Raw genomic sequence first — 13,416 nt, forward strand, 5'->3', positions numbered from 1 at the left:
TACTGAGAAATTGACCAGGAAAATTCTCCCTTCCACACTGGTCAATTGCGAGGTACCATGCCTGGCTGAGGCTGTAGAGGCTTGGAAAATCACCTGCCCGAATATTGATCTACCCGTCAACCCATCCTCTCAGAGACAGTGGGATGAGCCGCTCTGCAGAGCTACACGGAATAATCTGATTAATATGTCAATTTCTTCTGCAGAGCGAGCGCGCCTTCTGGCTGTGGGCGAATGGGAGTCGGGTTTATGGCTTCTGGCACTTCCGTCGTCAAACATAGGCACCTTGTTTGACGACACCACTTTCCGGCTTGCTGTTTGCTTGCGTTTGGGTGCTCCGTGCTGCTCTCCTCACCGCTGCCCATGTGGTGAAGCTGTCAGCAGCCTTGGACACCACGGCTTGTCATGTAGCCGCAGCGCCGGCCGTTTTGCACGGCATGCGAATATCAATGACATAATCCGTCGCGCTCTTGTTGCCGTCGGCGTTCCAGCCATATTAGAACCCAATGGTCTGGCACGCGACGATGGCAAGAGACCAGACGGTATGTCGTTGTTCCCGTGGAAGATGGGTAGGTCTTTAGTATGGGACGCGACCTGCGTCGATACTCTTGCACCATCTCACCTTCCTAGGTCGGCGCGATGTGCTGGTTCCGCTGCTGCGGCTGCAGAGGACCTCAAACGGCGCAAATATAGTACCCTGGTGGGTAACTATACCTTTGAGCCGTTTGGGGTTGAAACCCTCGGGCCGTGGGGTCCAAGTGCTCATCTCCTATATAAGGATATCGCTAAGCGATTTGCTGACACTTCAGGTGACCCAAGGGCTGGTTTTTATTTTGGCCAAAAAGTAAGCATTGCCATCCAACGTTGCAATGCTGCCAGCCTCTTGGGTACACTCCCGGTGGGCAGCGATGAGGAGTTTTTTGATGCAATTTTTTAAATATTTTTATTTATAGTAAGTGTATATATTAGGTAATAAGTTAATTGTATGTTGTATATATTTAGTGTAAATTAAATATATTTTGCTTTGTGCAGTAAAAAAAAAAAAAGTATGTAGGTCGATTCATATTAATTAATAATGGCGACAATTTGCCAGTCATTTCAGGAAATAGCTAGCCGTAATGCTGGGTCATTGCTGCATTATTCGAATCGATCATAATTTTTATGTTAAAGGATAGTAAAAAACTTGAAGGAGTAGAAGTTACTTAAGTACCTACCTTTATGTACATCATCTGCCTAGCCTTTTCCCAATTATGTTGGAGTCGGTTACTAGTATAACCAATAGCTGAGGACCAGAGTTCTACAAAGAGCGACTGCCTGTCTGACTTGGTCAACCCAGTTACTCGGGCAATCCAATACCCTTTTGGTACCACTGTTTGTCAGACTTTCTGGCTTCTGTCAATTAACAACTGCCACGGATGTTCAAATAGCAGCAGTATCTATACATACCTATATTACAAATATATGGATTGTCAAAAAGAAATATTATCTCAAAACATGTTTTTAATGTCTATTGATATCAAAATCATCAAAATCATAATATTAAAGCTAAAAATTGTACAAAGCTTTAAAAGTTCAATCTCTTAAAAATTATGAACCGTAAAATTAGGTGAATTATATTCAAAATTTTCATCCCAACCCGAACCAATCAAGAACTGTTTTGGTTCTTATCTTTATAAATTAAAGTTTAACACGAAAGCTTAATTAAAACACTTTAATGATTATTTTTCATTAGATATGCAAATGAAATCGTCTTTCTCGTCATTAAGCTTGAAGAGCTACTAAATTGTTGGACAGATTTCGTTGAAAAATTAAGGTTTCATTTTTAACCTAAATTGTTAATTGCAAAAAATAATGTTCTCCTGTTTTTGTATACATGATATCAAACTTTACAGATAAATGCGACAAAATGCATTTGCTCAAAACATGTTCATCGCTATTCTGTTCAAATATGCACATCTTTAACTGACTTCATGACTTTTACAAACCTTCCCATTACTTCATACGCAAAAAAAAAACACTGGATACATACTCTTTAGTGAGGATAAAATTCTTATAAACACGCCAAAATATTCATAACCCACCCAAATTAGCAGCAACAAAATATAAAACGGTTATTACACCATTTTGGTACCGGGGCGCTCCAAAATAGAGCGCGACCAGGTTCGCCTATGAATAGTGTATGAGCGAAGTTCCGAGACGCTCCCGTTATTCCCCTAGGTGTTATTTCATGCCTTCGACGAACTTTGACGAAACAAAACGAAAGAACCCTTTGGTGGACCTTCACGGTTTATAGGCATCTCGTAAATGGGGTGCGCAAATTCTTGACGAGTATTTTTGCATGAGTTAAGAAGGGTTGAAGGAAAAGTGAGTAACGATGCTGACACTATACTTGCCTGATGGCTTTCGACTGCCAATTTTTAAACGCAACAAAGTGTTCTTGAGAGAAATTCTTAAAGTGCGAATAAGTAAAATCAAACAAAATGTATTTGTCTTTTGCGAAGTTATTTAATACGTACTAATCCTCCTTCGATGAATAATGGTCACCCTGAAAAAGGAAAATAGACGTGTAGCAGAATAGACGTTTACTATCTATTTTCATATTGTGTACTAGCTTCGGTCCGCAATTTCATCTGCCTGCCGAGGGAACCACTTTTCTCAATCGGATAAAGACTTGCATATACCCAAATATATATTTCGGTTCGAGCTAACATGATTGCTCGCAGGTTTGCGCGTTGCAACGTAGCTGTCAAGCAAACTTTATTCCGTGCTTATTGTACCTCTTTTTACACGTGCAGCCTGTGGGCATCATTTACTCAGAAATCGTACAGCGCCATTCGAGTACAATATAATAACGCGTTCCGGGTCTTAATGGGGCTGCCTCGCTTCTGCAGCGCATCAGGGATGTTTGCTGAAGCTCGCATTGACTGCTTCTACGCAACAATGAGGAAAAGATGCGCGTCCCTGGTGCGCCGTGTGCGGGACAGCCCCAACACCTTACTGCGCTGTATAGCGAGTAGACTCGACTGCCTGTATATGAATCACTGCTGCAGACTTTTTACTTCGGTGATAGACCTGCAGTGGTGATTTGATACAGGCAGTCATCTTAGGTTAGGATGCTTTGTTTTGGAATTTACTAACATAGTAATTAAGTAAAATTGTTACTAACAAAATGAGTCATGGTCACTTGAATAAATGAATTTAATATATATATATATACCATATATACAAGTTTAGTTATTGCTATGTTTCTTACAACTCGTTTAAGCATGAAGAAGTACCTAACAAACACATACACATACTCATGATCGCCTTCATAATATAATTTTGAACTGTGATAGATGTTTCATATCGCCTTAAAATAATGAAATAAATCACCTGATAGAACCACAACTTTTGGTCCTCTTCTTCCTTTACTTCGGGCAGAAGGTCCGTGAGCTCTGGCGCGTCTGCATCTATCTTGATGTGGTTGTAAGCGTCCTGCAAGTAGAATGAAAATGTTTTAACCGACTTTAGAGAAAGGAAGGTGTGATCCTTTTTCAACACCTGTATTTTTAACCCCCGACGCAAAAACGACGGGGTGTTATAAGATTGACGTGTCTGTGTGTGTGTGTGTGTGTGTGTGTGTGTGTGTGTGTGTGTGTGTGTGTGTGTGTGTGTATGTGGCATCGTAGCTCCCAAACGGATGATCCGATTGTAATGCGGTTTTTTTTGTTTAAAAGGTATGTCAATCGGGAGTGTTCTTAGCTATGTTTGGTGGAAATCGGTTCAGGTCTTCAAGGTCATCAGCTCGTTTGCTAGATGTGATAGGAATGTTACACGCTCAGTTTACTTGCAAGTATATGTGGGATCTGAAATTTGAAACACTGATGTCTTTTGGAACCACTGAGCTGGTCTGCTGTTAGGGCACGAAGGTAGGAGACGTAACCCTGAACTGCCTTTTAGGAAACCCATCGAGTTTGGGCTCGTTGAATTTGTCTTGACGAGTTCTCTTCATGTTTCTGATTGACGAGAACCTGATGCTGGAAATGGGATGTGGCGAATGAAACCCTGAAATGCCGGAATGAAACGGATAAACCGATTTATATTTTTGCTGAAAATCTAGAATGTCCAAAGGTCTTTATTGTTTCTCAATCTGTGCAATTCTCCCAGAGCCAGTTTGTCATGAGGATTGTCAAACAGCTTCCTTTGGCCGAGATCGCATATAGCGACCCCATCTTAAGATAAAATAAATTAAATGAAAAAAGGAAAAATTAAGGAGCTCCTTTAAAAAGCATGAAATAAAATAAAATTATAAATTTTAAAAAACCCCCGACCCAAAAAAAGTACGCAATAATTATGACAAAAGGTTAAAAACGCTAAACCCTATAAAAAGCAAAAAATAACTTTTAACACTACGTAAACTAAATTTTGACGTGTCGGGGGACCGCTTTTTACCTTCATAAATACTTACATAAATCAAATGATACCTACCTAATTACAACATTCGTTTAAAAAAAAACACGTATCTAAAGTAATGAATTAGAGCGGTCCCCCGACACGACAAAATTTAGTTTACGTAGTGTTAAAAGTTATTTTTTGCTTTTTATAGGGTTTAGCGTTTTTAACCTTTTGTCATAATTATTGCGTACTTTTTTTGGGTCGGGGGTTTTTTAAAATTTATAATTTTATTTTATAGCAAGATATTTTTCATTATAGCATTATAATTATAATAGTTCCACAACCCAATTAGTTTCGTTTCATGACTTCGGTTTGGATAAGTGTACGGGGCCTCCCTAGAATTCAATTCCGCCAGACTTTCCGAGGGGTATTGAGTTTCCCAGGTAACTGGGTTGAGGAAGTCACGTAGACAGTCGTTCCATGTAAAACACTGGTAGTCCGCTACAACCATTAGACTAGAAGCTGACCTCGACATAGATGAAATATAAATCCAAGCAGATGACTTAATTCTTTATGTTTAAGCTGATCTAATTTTTATAGGACGTCCTCAGGCACGGTGGAGTGATGACTTGCGCAAGACGGCTGGCAGGAGCTGGATGCGAGGAGCCGAAAGTCGATCTCAGTGGCGTGCACTTGGAGAGGCCTATGTCCAGCAGTGGACTGCGATAGGCTGATGATGATGATGATGAATTTTTATAGAATTGCAGAGTGGAAAATGACCAGATTATATAAAAGTAGGTTACCGCAGTACTGTAGAACCACATCATCTTGGGAGCTGGTGTGGCTGACACGGAAGGTCGAGAAACCTCAACACTCGAACTGAGATCAGGTTCATCATGTAGGGTTTTCTTTGGCGGCTCTCTTTGACGTCGAAATTTTTTGATAACATCTTCAAGACGTTCTAAGTCAACGTATGCATACTGGAGAGTGCCCTGTTAAAATATGTGTAGAGACATTTCAAATTATCAGGAAATCTTCTTAAATTTCAATCGGAGTTATTAAAAAATGTTTTAAAATTTATGCTAGACTTTCAAAAAGTAGATTTATTAAACGATACACAGGAACATTCCTAAGGTGTGTTTGAAATAGAAAGACTTACTTCTTTTTTTCGTTTTCGATTTCTGAAAAAAAAATGAGCGTTATAAAGGTGGGTTGAGTGGTGTTAATGGCCACTCTTAATCTTTTTCTATTTAACCACTAAAAAAATTATTTACCTTCTTTTACTATGTTTTTTTGCCCGAGGCCAAAATTCCTGCAGAAATATAAATATGGAGCAGTTAATCTTGTGAATTATCAAAACTTGTTATGAAGGTTTAATCAAATAATTTTAATAATTCAAATAATATGAACTTCTACAATTACCTCACTTGTATCTGGTCTGTCAAAAAAATAATAAGGGCTAAGTTAAAACATGAAATAATAAAAATATTGTACAATAGACCGGGCGATGGAAGGAGTTGAGTATGCAAAATATTATATAATAAAATATGATATGTCTGAAGGTGTAAAAAAATTGGCAACTGCGGCAACATTTTAGAACCATGCATGTTTTTCTGAGGCTAGCCCTATTCACGGAATGCGACCCTCATAAATTGTACACTAATTGTATACTCAACTTCATCCAGCACTAGACTATATTGATGAGATGAGATGTATAATGATGTATCTTTTTTTCTGAAATAATCTACTATTATTAGTAACTAACCAATTGCTTTTGAATTTGCATAAACATATACATATTTAAGGAATCAATAGGTGGAACGATACAACAATTTGTTGAAGGAATCACAAGGCGTTATGATTCACTGTATGACTTGCGAATTTTCGATCCAAGTCTCAGAGAGTTCATACATTTGATATTAATATTGTACTGAAAGTTATAGTCTCGGTAGTCGGAAAAACGCTGTGAACACGCTGTAATTTGGAATCGTTGCTACTCCTAAAACATCATCATCCTCCGAGCCTTTTTCCCAAACTATGGTGGGGTCAGCTTCTCCCAAAACATGAAGAGAGAATTAGATTAAACTGATTCAGATTAGGTAGAAATAAAACTAAGTTTTGTACACAGCTATCTTTACGTGTATTTTTTAAATATTATTTATATACATTTCAGGCGTATAATAATAGATAGTACCTACTCCTCATATGAATTCCTTCTTCTGACGTAGCTGATGATGCCACGAGGTCTTAATAAGTCAATATAGTTTTTGCTGGAAAATATTCGATGTTTAAAACAACGGAAAAGTTGAAATTATTTAATCAGGACGGATATATATTGAAATTTTAAAAATAACGACCGGCTGGTTACTAGAAATGAGGTCGTTATGTATTTAATAATAAATAAGTCCTAACTTTCTATAAAAAAAATAATTTGTAATACTGATTCGACTTACAAATTCTCAGCACTGTCCTTCTAAAATATGTAAAAAATACAATCATTTGTTTAAAAAGTAATCAAATGATGGATAAAACATGATTTTCATTATTGATTCAAATTCTTACCGAATTGTCCATTCGAAGAGCCGTACGAACTGACTAAAATATAAAAAATACACTATTTTAGTGGTATTTTATAAGTAAAGCTAGTATTTTGTTGAATTTTTTTCATACTTACCTTAAGTAATTGTTTCGAAGGCTCCCATTTTACGACAGTCGGCTGTTTACATAAAAATAAAGCAAAGGATTATAGGGAGCAAATTGTTCCATCTTTGAACCAAATCAAAAATACCAAATTAATTTTTTTTTCTGTACTTATTGATGGTTGAGCGATATATTGAGGCTATAGTATTTAGCTATATTTAAATAGAATATGAATGAAGGCAGTAAATAAAAAAATAATAATGGCGTTTAGATTGTCGGCCATGGCGGCTCTTCTCCATAGCAAGATAAGCTACTTGCGCAGAACATATTTTAGGCTGGAAACAGTGCTCGGCCGATGGTCAGTGCTGACCGTACGTCCCGACCGAATCTACAAAATCACGCGCGTATCGTCAGCGTAGCTGTGTGCGCGTTCATAGACTTACACAGATATAGCTACGTCGACCGGTCAGCGCGCGAGCACTGTTTCCAGCCTTAGTGTTGAAGCATTTGTGCAGACACGCACAGATGCAGTAAGTACCTATTATGTACGTCGTTTTTATTTTTCGGTTAGTTAACTCACCTCTTTACCAGAACGATATTCATACTGTCCCTGTACATAAAATATTTAAAAAGTTATTGACGAAGAATTTTTATATAATACGATATTTTGATTATCAATAAAGACACTCGACTCGTATTACAGCAGTTTTTACCTCATACGTTGCCTGAAAAGAAAAAAAATATAATTTTAAACTATTTCTATGATGAATTTTCTAATTTGATTGATCACATCAGGTTTGGCTCTGGTAAAATAAAGAATCATAAACAAATAAAACAATCAAGACCGTTCATAACTCTTGAAACTACCAGAGTACTTAAGCTATTAAAATATTATGTACTTAGAAAAACTATTTCCTTACTCCTGTTTTTGGAGCCGGTTGATATAATTTAGCCAGCTGTAATTAAAAAAAGATAGGGTTATTCCTTATCCCTACTAATATTATAAATGCGAAAGTAACTCTGTCTGTCTGTCTGTTACGCTTTCACGGCTAAACCATTGAACTGATTTTAATAAAATTTGGTACAGAGATAGAGTTGACCTTGAGAAAGAACATAGGATAGTTTTTATTGCGGACCTTTGAAGTGTTCTCTTGGAAACGCGATATAACCGAACTTGACGCGGGCGAAGCCGCGGGCGGAAGCTAGTTGGATATAAATTAGCATTAATGGTAGACCTTAGAGATAATTTATTTTATTTAATTTGAATTTAGGTTAACCTTAGAGAAATTGTTTCAAAATATTGTAATTACTACTCATTTATTTGTGGGAAATCATCAAATGACCTAAGCATATTATAACCTTACCTGGGTTAGCAGCGAGAGGGAGTGTCAGACTCTTACTGACTAAAATCCATCATGTTCTTTCTTAAGCCCTTTATGTACCAGTGATGCGGTAACTTTTTCGAACAATCCCGCAGAACCGATAGGGTAATAAAATTATTATATGAACCTTACCTCTGAATCTGACTGATATGGCTGAGGAAACTCTAAGGTCTGAAAATAAATAAATAAGTAACTAAAATGTAAACTTACTGCTTTACTCGGCTATACAAAAAACATGGACTTACCGGCATTTTTATAGGAGGTGGTGGTCGTTGCACTTTGTACTAGGTAAGAAAATATCAATAAAGGTTTGTTACAAAATATTTTTTATGCATAAGATCTGCATTTATTCATATAATTCTTGTCGAAAAGCTTTTCGTTTCAAAAGTTGCCTACTATTGACTACACATGATGAAGACGCTATTGGGATTACTTGAGGCGTAAAGTATAAGAAAGTATATTATAAAGTCAGTATTTCTAACTACATATTACTGAAATAAAGAAGCTCATATATTTTTGCCAACTGGCATCGTACTGTTTCAAAAAGGATAATTTATATTTTCGACAATTCAGTTAAAATGGCAATAATGTATATTATGATTATTAAAATTACTTAATACTATAGTGATTTACCTGATTATTTGAAGGCTGTTCCTGAAAAATTATCCAACCCCTTTATTTATTAATTAGACACTAGTTTATTGATAGGCAATCATTGTTTTAATCTTTGCCTAAAAAATTAAACAATTGGAAAGTAACTTACTGGTTGTTGTACTTCGTTGTTAGATGACTGAAGGTTATTTTGCCTATAAAATATCATAATTGAATGGACATGTTTCGTAAAAAAAATTGTGTGTTTAAAGTGAAACTACGCAGTACCTGTAGTTCTGTAAAACCTTTTTTCTTCGCTCTATTTCTTGTTCAAGCTTATGGTATTCTCTTAAAAGGTTGGCTGTCGGTAAAACCTGAAAACCGTAGATAGATAGATAGATAAAACATTTATTCAGGACAATCAAAACCGTACACCGTTCAACTATTTAAGTAACGTAACTATTCTATCTCGATTTGCATGATAATTTTAAGTAGAATTAGTGTTACTTAATCATCGCAGTTCAAATTATTACTATATAGTACACAATACATTACCTATATTAGTTGGAAAATAGACCATGCAATTGTGTATAGAAATATTTAGGTAGCTTTATATATAATTGTGTAACTCACCGCTAAAGTTGGATCCTAGAAGAAAAAAATAATTATATTTTATTAATCGTCGGAACAATACACCCTTCAATATCACACATAGCTTTTCATATTAATTTTCAATTATTTGGGACAATATGTATTTCGATTCATCATGAGGTAATAGGTACTTTTAGGTTTTAATACTGTTGTGGTGAAATCCTACAATTTGGGGAAGGTATTGTTTTTGATTTATTGCTTAACTTAGTTTGACGGGTACTTACAAGTTTTTGCTGTGGTTTCATAGTGGTAGTGGTGGGTTTCGTAATCCTGCATTTTACACATGCCATTATTTAGAAGTTTGAATTTTACGGAGATACATTTTTATATGGTAGGTATATACTATCTAATATAATAAAGAGGCAACATTTTTTTGTTAGTAGAAACTACTGAACCGATTAGAAAAAATATTTCCTTGTTGGATAGTTGTATTCTTCCCGAGTAACATAGGCAATTTACCCCGGTACAGGCAGGAGCTGCCACGGGACACGCTAAAGCGACTAGTATTTAACAGTAAAGAAATAAAAAAATATAAGATGTACTTTAGGGTGTCCCAAAAAAATCAAAATCATTTTTTTTAACGCATACCCTCCTGTTTTTTTCCTTTTGGTCCAAAACTATTATAAATAAAATTTTATGATGGTAGGACCACGGTAACCCGTGCCGACTTACATTTGTATGTATGTCATACTTGCTCTCTAAGACTAACGCGATCTAACGCGTCGATGTGCTTGTGATTTTTTGTTATTTAGTGATAGAATCATTGTTTTCAAACAGCCAACATGTCACTAGACTTACGCAGTTATAAAAAGGGTATATTTTCAATTAGGGGACCTAAAGCATCAAATGATGGGCTCAAAACTTCCGTCTAATGGACAAGTTCTGGCAGTTTCGTTGTACAACTAGCGACCCGCTCCGGCTTCGCACGGAATAACAGTATTTCTCCGCTATTGAATGTTTGTTATTATACATGTAAACCTTCCTCTTTAATCACTCTATCTATTAGAGAAAACCGCATGAAAATCGGTTGCGTAGTTTTGAAGAATTAGGTATGCTTACAACGGGACACGGGGACAGAAAAAGCGACTTTGTTGTATACTATGTACTTAGTGCTATTCGGGAAATTGATTTAATTGTGAATGAAAACGTAAATTTTACTATTCGCGAATGCATTATCTACTGGGAAAAGGCGCGTATTCCAATAAAATCTTTGCCTAATTGTGAAACTCGTCACCTTGTATCAAGTTTGGAGGGACAAAAGACACAAGACGTTTTTAAGCAACGCCATCACGACTTTTTCATTAACTTACATATGTAATTTGTTTGATTTTGATTAATAAGAATAAATCATCATGTCCCGAGCCTTTTCCCACTATGTTGGGGTCGGCTTCCAGTCTTGCCGGATTCAGCTGAGTACTAGAGTTTTACAAGGAGCGACTGCATGCCTATCTGACTTCTCAACCCAGTTACCCAGCAACCCAATACCCTTTGATAAGACTAGTGTCAGACTTATTGGCTTCTGACTACCCGAAACGACTGTCCAAAATGTTAAATGACAGCCAGGAGAGCAGCCGGCCTACAGTTAGCGCGAGTTACAGAAAGCACGCGCCTCGGAGGAGCAAAGAGGAAATAACTCTTGAAAAACGATTGGATGTATCGTTTTTCAGGGGTTATTTTGTCTTTGGTTATTTTTTTTTTCAAAAGAAGATCTTAACGGTACGTTGTATGACAAAATCACCTCTAACTTCATTTCAGTAAAAAACGAGTTCTTTGATCGATCGCCTTAAAATTAATGACAGTTTTCTACATGAATGTGTCCTACCTGCTAGTCAAATAATGCTTCGTATCAAGAAGCCAAAGTTTCAGCACTGAGAGTTAGTGAACGATGTGGCCGAAATATCGGTGAAGTTCGTGCAAGACTTTTATTGATAAATCACAGTAGATGAGGAACAAAAACAATTATTGTTAGGTACCGTCCTAGAACATCGGAAAATTTATCCTGACTGTAAAAAAAAAAAACTACTTTCAAATGAAAATTTTAACAATGAAATTATTTTTCAATGTATATGAGAAGATAAAACATTATTTGGATGTATTCGAGGTTTATTTTTAGTAATAATAATTAAGATCTAAATTTCTCCATAGTAAGTCAGTACAAATTTTCATGTGAAAACTTTGGCATTAAGTCGGCACGGGTTACCACTGTCTGATCGAGATAATATTTATTATAGGAGATAATGAGGTCAAAACGAAAAAAATTAGAGGGTATGCGTACTTTAATTCGAGAAAAAAAAAATCCCCCTTATGTCTTGGGACACCCTAATGTACTTACATAATAGGCATCACTGGTCTGAAATATAGAGTTATTATTAATAATGATTACATTAGATATGTTCATACCAGATTGTAAAGGTAATATTACTGCCAAGTTTTTTCAAAGCTAAAAAGTAACAAACCAACTCACACACTTATCAAACTTAAAATATTAGTACCTACTCAGCTAGATACATCCGGTTAGACTTGAAACCGACCCCAACATAGTTGGGGAAAGGGCTCGGAAGATGACTAATACAATATTTAAACGTTTTTTTAAATACTTTGAATTGAAACTGTTATAATTGAGTAGTAATATGTATGGAAATAAATAAATAAGAATAATAAGTAAATAGTATTACTTACTTTTTGTACACAGTTTGTTGACGATTGTATATGGCATTGTAATCTGGTAGCTTCTTCTTTTCTACTACTACTTCATCCCTTAATCTTTGGTAGTTTCGTATAAAATATGCTGTTGGTACATTCTAAAATCATACAATTTATTATTTATTTTGTACAATTTGATTAAAATATATAAAACAATTCGAATTTTACTTACTTTCCAACGCTCGATATCAGCCATAGTCTTAAAAAGTACAAGTATGAACGTCAATAATAATAATTATCACTCTCCTGCTCTTTAGCACTTATTCTACTCTCTATTTAGTTAAAAAGTCGTGGTGGCCTAGTGGGTAAAGAACCAACCTCTCGAGTATAAGGCTGTGGGTTCGATTCCAGGTCAGGCAAGTACCAATGCAACTTTTCTAAGATTGTATGTAGTTTCTAAGTATATCTTGGACACCAATGGCTGATAAAAAGGTGAAGGAAAACATCTTGAGGAAACCTGGACTATAAAGTCTGAAATCACCATCACCCGCATTGAGCAAGCGTGGTGATTAACGCTCAATCCTTCTCCGTCTGAGAGGAAGCCTGTGCCCAGCAGTGGGACGATAATAAGGCTGTAACTACTTTCTATTTAGACGTCATCGTAATCTTTACTACTATATATTATAAAACCGAAGTTTGTTTACTTCTTTGTTAAGGAACTGCACGACCGATTTGAAAAAGTTTTATATTTTATCTTGGTAACGGAAGTTGTTTCTTCGGTACGCGAGTGAAACCGCGTAAAATAGCTGGCAACGTATTCATAGAACTGAATGTCAATAAAAAAATCTAAAAAAACCTTCTAAGTGACTATGTTTTTCATTATTGTCATAAAGTAAGTTTACTTACTAGCCTAGGTCGTAACCACTGGGCTGCTTTTACCTAAATCAAGAAAAACTAATGTATTCTTACACACATACTCATAAATGTATATTTCTATTAAACTGTGTGACTGATTTTAATGCGATTTACACAAATAGACATAGTGGACTATGAAAAAGGTTTACTCATTGACTTATATATGTATGTATGGTATAACCTGGGCAAATATTAAATTATCGATCAATACAATAACCTA

General features: G+C 36.0%; 2 protein-coding genes and 1 long non-coding RNA gene across 3 annotated transcripts; all 3 read right to left on the reverse strand.

Moving 5' to 3' along the window:
• Positions 1–2,480: 2,480 nt before the first annotated feature.
• LOC110384586 (uncharacterized) lies at positions 2,481–7,617 on the reverse strand. Its single transcript, XM_064034977.1, has 8 exons — positions 7,595–7,617; positions 6,573–6,644; positions 5,797–5,812; positions 5,649–5,686; positions 5,534–5,555; positions 5,178–5,366; positions 3,373–3,474; positions 2,481–2,542 (listed from the first exon to the last, which is right to left on the reverse strand). The coding sequence occupies exons 1-8, from the start codon at positions 7,615–7,617 to the stop codon at positions 2,513–2,515; spliced, it is 492 nt and encodes a 163-aa protein (XP_063891047.1). The 3' UTR covers positions 2,481–2,512.
• Positions 7,618–7,912: 295 nt separating this feature from the next.
• On the reverse strand, positions 7,913–9,902 carry LOC110369830 (mediator of RNA polymerase II transcription subunit 15-like). Its single transcript, XM_064034630.1, has 8 exons — positions 9,863–9,902; positions 9,621–9,635; positions 9,276–9,361; positions 9,160–9,202; positions 9,030–9,050; positions 8,642–8,680; positions 8,529–8,567; positions 7,913–7,970 (listed from the first exon to the last, which is right to left on the reverse strand). The coding sequence occupies exons 1-8, from the start codon at positions 9,881–9,883 to the stop codon at positions 7,923–7,925; spliced, it is 312 nt and encodes a 103-aa protein (XP_063890700.1). The 5' UTR covers positions 9,884–9,902; the 3' UTR covers positions 7,913–7,922.
• Positions 9,903–12,322: 2,420 nt separating this feature from the next.
• LOC135116919 (uncharacterized) lies at positions 12,323–13,221 on the reverse strand. Its single transcript, XR_010276491.1, has 3 exons — positions 13,188–13,221; positions 12,514–12,540; positions 12,323–12,439 (listed from the first exon to the last, which is right to left on the reverse strand). It is a non-coding gene; the product is annotated as an uncharacterized LOC135116919 (long non-coding RNA).
• Between the last annotated feature and the right edge of the window lie 195 nt (positions 13,222–13,416).

This window comes from Helicoverpa armigera, chromosome 5 (assembly GCF_030705265.1).
Source record: "Helicoverpa armigera isolate CAAS_96S chromosome 5, ASM3070526v1, whole genome shotgun sequence".
Lineage (NCBI taxonomy): Eukaryota > Metazoa > Arthropoda > Insecta > Lepidoptera > Noctuidae > Helicoverpa > Helicoverpa armigera.

Coding starts and splice junctions, on each gene's coding strand:
- LOC110369830 (XM_064034630.1), bottom strand. CDS start 9,883: ATGAAACCACAGCAAAAACTT. Junction 9,203..9,275: donor AAGGTTTTACAGAACTACAG/GTACTGCGTAGT, acceptor GATATTTTATAG/GCAAAATAACCTTCAGTCAT. Junction 9,051..9,159: donor ACAACGAAGTACAACAACCA/GTAAGTTACTTT, acceptor ATAATTTTTCAG/GAACAGCCTTCAAATAATCA.
- LOC110384586 (XM_064034977.1), bottom strand. CDS start 7,617: ATGAATATCGTTCTGGTAAAGAG. Junction 6,645..7,594: donor AATATCGTTCTGGTAAAGAG/GTGAGTTAACTA, acceptor AATATTTTCCAG/CAAAAACTATATTGACTTAT. Junction 2,543..3,372: donor AAAAGTTGTGGTTCTATCAG/GTGATTTATTTC, acceptor TTCCTTTTTCAG/GGTGACCATTATTCATCGAA.